Here is a 6,906-nt window from a genome sequence, read left to right as displayed (position 1 = left end):
TAACAGTTGATTGAATGCAGTTTTACACCTGAACCAACTCACCACAATAACAAACTCAAGTGGGAGCTATGAAAAAAATATTTTCGCCTTAATTGTCATACTGCTTTGAAGTAAATACAAAAAGTGCAGTGCATGGGCAATAAGATTAGACTACGTCAGATCAAACTACTAGGCTGGGCCTACTGAAGCTGAGAACAAGCTGTACAATATCAATTGTCTTTAATATGAAATCAGATGAATCTTATTTTTAATTATCTGTATTCACGAGTGCAAACAAATTTTGTGTCATCCCACTTTTTTTTCTCTCTCTCAATGCACTCCTGCAGTCTACTTGCTGCTGCTGGCTCCTGAAACTTGGCATCTTTTTGCCTTCACAAGTGCATCGATATTAGGTGTCAAATCCTGAGTAGCAGCACATTTAACAATGTCATTCAAGTGTTTATTTGTTAACCTTGAGCGCTGCTTTGTTTTATTATTATTCATTACCGAAAACACCTGTTCACAAAGATAAGTAGTCCCAAACATGGATAGAACCTTTGCAGCCATGGCTGTTAATTTGGGGTAACCTGGCACGAGATATTGATAAAACGTATCCAATCCCACTGACCTAAATTTATCCTTCATAGCGGAATCGCACTGCAAGTCAATAAGCTCGAGTTGAATGTCAGCTGGCATATCAGAAGGCTTCGCTGTAAATGGCAAGCGAAAAAATTTGTTTTGAAGTTCACCGAATACCTGAAACCTCTGCTCAAACTCTTGCAGCAAATCTGTTATGTTATCTTTATATTTATCCAAATCATTATCGGGACGGTCCGGTGCCTCCGGACGCACAGCTGTGAGACAAGAGAAATGCGCGGTGTCACCGTTGGATAGCTGCGTCTCCCACAGTGACAGTTTCATCTTGAACGCACTTATGCTGTTGTAATATTGAGTGACAACTCTGTTACGGCCCTGCAATTTAGTGTTAAGTGTATTCAAGTGTTGTGTAATATCAACCATGAACGCAAGATCCTGCACCCATTCCTTGCATTTAAGTTCCTTTACTGGGCAACCCTTCTTCTCCATGAACTGTCCAATTTCCCCTCGTAGCTCAAAGAAGCGCTTAAGTACTGCACCTCTGCTTAACCACCGCACGTCAGTGTGGTATGGTAGGCCAGCATGAATGTCATTATCACTGAGATATGTGTCAAACTGACGGTGATTTAGCCCGCGCACTCTGATGAAATTGACAGTTTTCACAACCACACTCATAACATGGTCCATTTGCAGTGTTTTACAACATAACGCCTCCTGATGTAAAATACAATGAAATATCCAAAACTCTTGTCCTCCATTTGCAGTCTGTACTTTGTCACGGAATTTTGTGGCCTGCCTTTCTCCGATCATTGATGGCGCACCGTCGGTAGCCAGGCTCACGGCACGGGACCAGTCCGCTCCCACCTTGTCCAGCGCGCCAACGAGAGCGCTGAAAATGTCATCTGCTGTTGTGGTGTCATTCATAGGCACCATTTCAAGAAGCTCCTCGGTGATGGTCAAAGTTTCATCAACACCTCTAATGAACATGGCCAGTTGAGCAATATCTGTGTCATCGGTACTCTCATCTATTGCAATTGAAAATGCGATAAATGACTTGATTTTCTCTTTCAGTTGGCTGCTCAAGTCACTTGAGAGTTCTGTCACCCGATCTGCGACAGTGTTCCTTGTTAGACTAATATTGGCAAAAGCAGGTCGCTTTTCAGGGCACACGACTTCTGCAGCCTTCAGCATGCATGTTTTTACAAACTCCCCATCAGAAAATGGCTTGGATGCCTGCACTAGCTCGTTGGCAATAATGTAGCTGGCTCTTACAGCCTCATCAGAAATATCTCGGCTGCGTGTAAAAGTAGACTGCTGTTTCTTCAGACCAGCGACCAATTTGTTTATCTCGTCTTTCCTTATTTGTCCATTCAAGTGGTCAAACTTTTCTTTATGATGAGTCTCATAGTGGCGCTGAATATTAAACTCTTTGAACACTGCAACTTGCTGATTACATACCAAGCACACTGGTTTTGCGTTCACTTCCGTGAATAAATACTTCTCAGTCCATTTTTCCTGGAACCCTCTGCATTCTGTGTCCACTTTTCTTTTTTTTTGACAGTGCCATTTTGGGAAGGGTGTGTTGACTGATAACTTGTTTAGTAGTGGTGAATGGTGAAGTAAGATTGCCAGTTTATTTTTACTTGGACGCATCACATTGCGAATGTTTACATCCTGTTACTAACTCGTATCAGTGCCGCATGCTGGACGTGAGCGCTTTTACACATTTACTGCCCTCTAGCGGCCAGAGGGAGCATTTGGTTTGTATTTATTTTTAAAAAATTTCAATTTTTGATAGAAATGAGCTAGAGACTCGCTTTTTTTTTTGACATACTCAGAAATTTATGCCGGGCCGGATTAAATCATCCAACGGGCCGGGTCCGGCCCATGGGCCGTATGTTTGACATGCCTGATGTAGTGCGTGCTGGGCATTACTCTAAGGATATGAGGAAGGGAGGGTCAGTGGAGAGCACCGGAGTTGAGCCTTTTTGTTATTCAGTGTCATCAACAGAAAGAGAAATAGGCTGGAAGAAATGATAAAGCCGATAATTAAAATAAGATCGATAGTTTTAATTTATTGTGCGATTAATTGATTTTTGTTTATCGCGACAGGCCTGCCTACAGAAAAATGTGTTTATGTTTGAGTTCTCTTACAATGTGCTTAAAAAATATAACAAGCAAATGAACCAAAAGTATATAATCAACACATAAATTGTATTGCATATACTTCACTTTCACCAAAATATTTATGTAGACTTTATGAGGAGGGTGGCAATCAAGAGATTTGATGAAGTCTGAGCCATTATGTTACCTACCATTAAACATTGTCATAAACATGGTCCATCTGCAAAAATGATCCAGAGGCTAACATGTTTATTTCTGAACAAAGCATTATGACGGCTCAGTTATTTCGCAGTTGCTTCGTCAGCTGTCAAAAAGATCTTTTGCAAAGCATTTCCTGTTCTTTCTCCCTGTAGGATTGTTTTCTTCATTGGTGTAAACATCTACTTCAAACAGTAGCAAGTAGACGTTAGGGAGACCGTTCTGCAGAATGGGAAAGATTGGCTTATAATTTAATTAAATTAGTTGTTTTAGCTACTTTTTCAGATATCACAAAAAACAGTTATAGCTTAATTCAGTAGAGTAAGGTTTGGTTTGAAAATTAGGAATTGAATCATGTTGCTAAGGTCAACAGTTTTTTAATAAGGATATTGTTTTTCTTAGCATATCTTACATGACAGAATTGTATCACTCCACAAAGTAAATTGGTTTGTTCTTCTAATGCATACAAATATGCAATTTCAGACAACCATATAAACAATTATATACATGTATACACATACATTCAACTGCAGGATATATTCTTTAATCCAGTACAACTTACTTGTAGGTTATGAGGATCTCTTGTGGAAAAATAGAGTAGTAAAACCTTCCTTCAAGCTAAGATTTTGAATCACCTCCAGAGTTTTAACTCCATTCATTGCACCCACTTTTGTAATATTTCCTATGCACTTTGTCAAATGGCAGTACAGTATAGGAGTTTTGCTTTAATTACTTGTCTTAAAGGGTTTAGAAAAATATATAGGGTGAGAGTGTTTGATGAATCCAGTTCTGGTGGTAACCTTGATTAAATTCAAAGCAAATGTCAAGCCAAGTAAAAAATTATTTAAAATTCTTAAGCTTTACACAGCTGATGGATTTTAGCTGTTGATGTGAACCTTTTATTTCCATGAAGACATTTTGCCAATCATTCAATATGAAGAAAGTAAACTTGAGGATATGTTGAGGATATAAAACTTTTTGAAAAGGTATTGATGTTTATTTTTGACTAAACAAACTCCATTTCATGCAATATTGTTAAATGACTTTGTCCTGTGTTTTCACTTTGAACAAAAGACTAATGCTTGGCTTAGCGTCACAAGTGTTTTGCAAGTGCATCTTTGGACTTCTTCATGCCTGACATTTCAAGTCATCATTAAGTTTTAGGGAAGTAAAAGACCAGTATGTATATAGAGTACCCAAAGGGTCAAATATAATGAAATAACGACTTTGCACTTCTTTGCAACAACCTTCCGGTATGCAGTTTAGTCTCTTTTCAAAATACAAAAGGGATTAAATACTTTTTAGTCTCTGATTTTAATTGCTAATGGGAAAAGAGGAAGTAGTGTATAATAGACTTATTGGTAATTACTGCTGTTTCTGAGGTCAAAAAGTAATTCTGAAGAAACAATAAAAAATAAATGTGTTTCTAATGAATGTAAAATTACTTATTTTACTTTATTCCTGATTAATTATTTTTGAACAAATATGGCAATAGTAAGGCTTAAATAAAACTGTTTTGTGTAGTGTGTATTTGTACTTAGGTCCTACTGAGTGAATTCTCAGAACTTTTACTGCATTTGCAGCTGCAAGTTTTTTGGAGCTTAGCACATCTAAAGACAGTGGCTTTTTATTTTACATGGACAATATACACTTACTGTAGAAAAGGGACTCATAAGCTGTCAGCACTTTGAACAATATTTCTGTTGCTTTTATGCATGAAGTGTTGGCACCCCCTGCATGCTGCGGAGAATATTGAGACTTTGTACATGTTTTGTATGGGACTGAGGTTGATTTTTGTCCTGTTTCATAATTTTGAGGATTTCCTGCTCTGTGATTTTTGGGGGGGTATTGGCAGGGGTGGGGGAATAACAGGGACATGTTCATGATCAAAAGGGTGTGAATAGTTTCTTAAATCATTGTATGTAAAGTGAGCTATCATTTCTGCTACCAAAATTTTAGAGAACTGTGAAAACAGGTCAGAAAGAGTGATGTGTTGCTATCACACTGCCCCTATTTTTTAATCATAAGTTTAAGAAAATTGCCAGCCTTCTTCATCAGTTATTTAGTTTATTTGATTTCGGTCATTGCAGTGACTTCAATAAAAATAAAAAATAAAGCGGAAACCTGCCTTTAAAAAAAAATTTATAAATAAAATACTTTCATAAGGATTCCTGCATAGCAGAGATTTATGTTACACAACAGCTATTTAGGACATGACCTAAATTAAATCCCAATTTGTGATGACAAGTCCTTCCCACTAGATGGCAGAAGTTCTCCACCTCGAAGCCAGCAGTTTTCAACCACCCACAAAGAATTCAGTTTTTATATCTATAATTTTTGAGCACCTACACACTAAACTGCCTGACATTGTTGTGCTGTGAAGAAAAAGTATTATGAGTGCCATAAAGTTAAAAGGAAGGAAACTGAATATCGATAAGTATAGTAAAACATCCGTCTTTGTACAGCTCTTTGTGTTAGATTTTTAACACAGAACATACCTTTGGCTTGTTTAGCATCTGCATCAACGGTTTCTATTTTCTGTTTATTTTTAGTGTTCATGTGCCAAGTTTCTGCTGTTAGTTACTGAAAACAAAAAGACCACAAGATTTTCCATCTTTGACACAGAAGTGCAATCAAGTTTGTTCCTTGGGGGGGAAAGTCAGGAAGCATTGATTTGGTTTCCGAGTGTGTGTGAAAACAGAGAAAAGAAGATACAGAAAAAAAATTTACTGGCTGGCAGAATGTCAAGCTAAGAATAATTAGAGTGGCAAAAGTGGAAAATAACTGCTGCCAATTGTCTGAGTGCTCAAAAGCTAAAACACATGGGAGCATTTACAAAGTACTGAGCAGCTTTACGTGAGGAACACGTTCCAGCAAATTCACTTATACGTGAATGCCAATTACATTATCACACAAATCTTCTGTGTGTTTCCCTCATTCTTTTTTGGGACACCACAAACCATGCACTGAATATCCTCAATAGGAAGATAGGATAAAAGAATAAAGTAATACCAGATATGTATAACGCAGCCATTAAAATAGGAGCATGTTAGACATTCAATAATTATGAAACTCATTACAGAAAACCTCAGTTACAAATTATAGACATTTTTTCTTTTCCATATAAATTAAAATCAGCCAGAGAGTAATCCACCTCGAGGAAGCAGATGAAAATAAATTCTGAAGAGCAGCTTCAGAAAAACATACTTCGGTGGATTTGCCAGTCAATCCGCTTTCATGCAAAGAATATTCACTTTCATTAATGTTTGTTATGCACTGACAGAAACTCGTGATTAGCACATAGAGCTTTTAACATATTATTATTTCATCTAACTGATAAAAAAAAATATTAAAATCAAATTATTAAAAGTTTAACAGCTGGTAAAGATAAACTCCTGGATGACTGTATCTGTCATCTACAAATGGCAAGAATAAATCAACAAGTCTCTTAATTAAACTTTTTCTGACAAAGTAAATATTAAAGGAATTTCACTTTGTGTTTCATAAATTTTATTCTACAAACACTGAGACAATTTTGTGTACTTCTCATATTCTGAGAGCCTGTTTTTACTCATCTGAAAAATTTACCAAAAAGTCAAAATTACAAAAAAGAAAGATTCACATAATGACAAATACCTTTAGAATAGATTTTTTTCCCCAATTATTTTTATTTTTTGCTGTTTTCATATTCAGCTGATTTTAGATTAAGCTTGCAGTTTGATTCTTACAAATATAGTGTCATTAGACTGTGAATTTTATAGTTTCTCTTCCTGCTTTACTGCCAAAATTACGTTTTGTGCAAAAACAAGCCCCTGTGTTAAAAAAAAATATTGATTCTTTACATATTAACCTGTTTAAATACAAACAAGTGGCTGACCCTTTCATGAGATTTGAATTTATATTTCAGATTCCTATTTATCATAAAAGAAAGAATGTGGCTACCTAGTGATGCACTACAGTTTTAACTGGTTGCTGCTGATCATGTTTTTTTGAGCTTTAAATTATTTA

The 6,906-nt window shown here is 36.5% G+C and overlaps 1 protein-coding gene across 1 annotated transcript; it reads right to left on the bottom strand.

The window, feature by feature from the left end:
• Positions 1-310: 310 nt before the first annotated feature.
• Positions 311-2,229, bottom strand: LOC122833944 (general transcription factor II-I repeat domain-containing protein 2B-like). Its single transcript, XM_044121940.1, has one exon. The coding sequence runs from the start codon at positions 2,227-2,229 to the stop codon at positions 328-330; it is 1,902 nt and encodes a 633-aa protein (XP_043977875.1). The 3' UTR covers positions 311-327.
• Between the last annotated feature and the right edge of the window lie 4,677 nt (positions 2,230-6,906).

The sequence above is a fragment of the Gambusia affinis genome, linkage group LG07, assembly GCF_019740435.1.
Source record: "Gambusia affinis linkage group LG07, SWU_Gaff_1.0, whole genome shotgun sequence".
Lineage (NCBI taxonomy): Eukaryota > Metazoa > Chordata > Actinopteri > Cyprinodontiformes > Poeciliidae > Gambusia > Gambusia affinis.
This window is presented reverse-complemented; position numbering and strand designations above follow the sequence as displayed.

What these genes read in the sequence shown, in the direction of transcription:
- LOC122833944 (XM_044121940.1), bottom strand. Translation starts at nt 2,229, where the DNA reads ATGCGTCCAAGTAAAAATAAACTGGCAATCTTACTTCACCATTCACCA.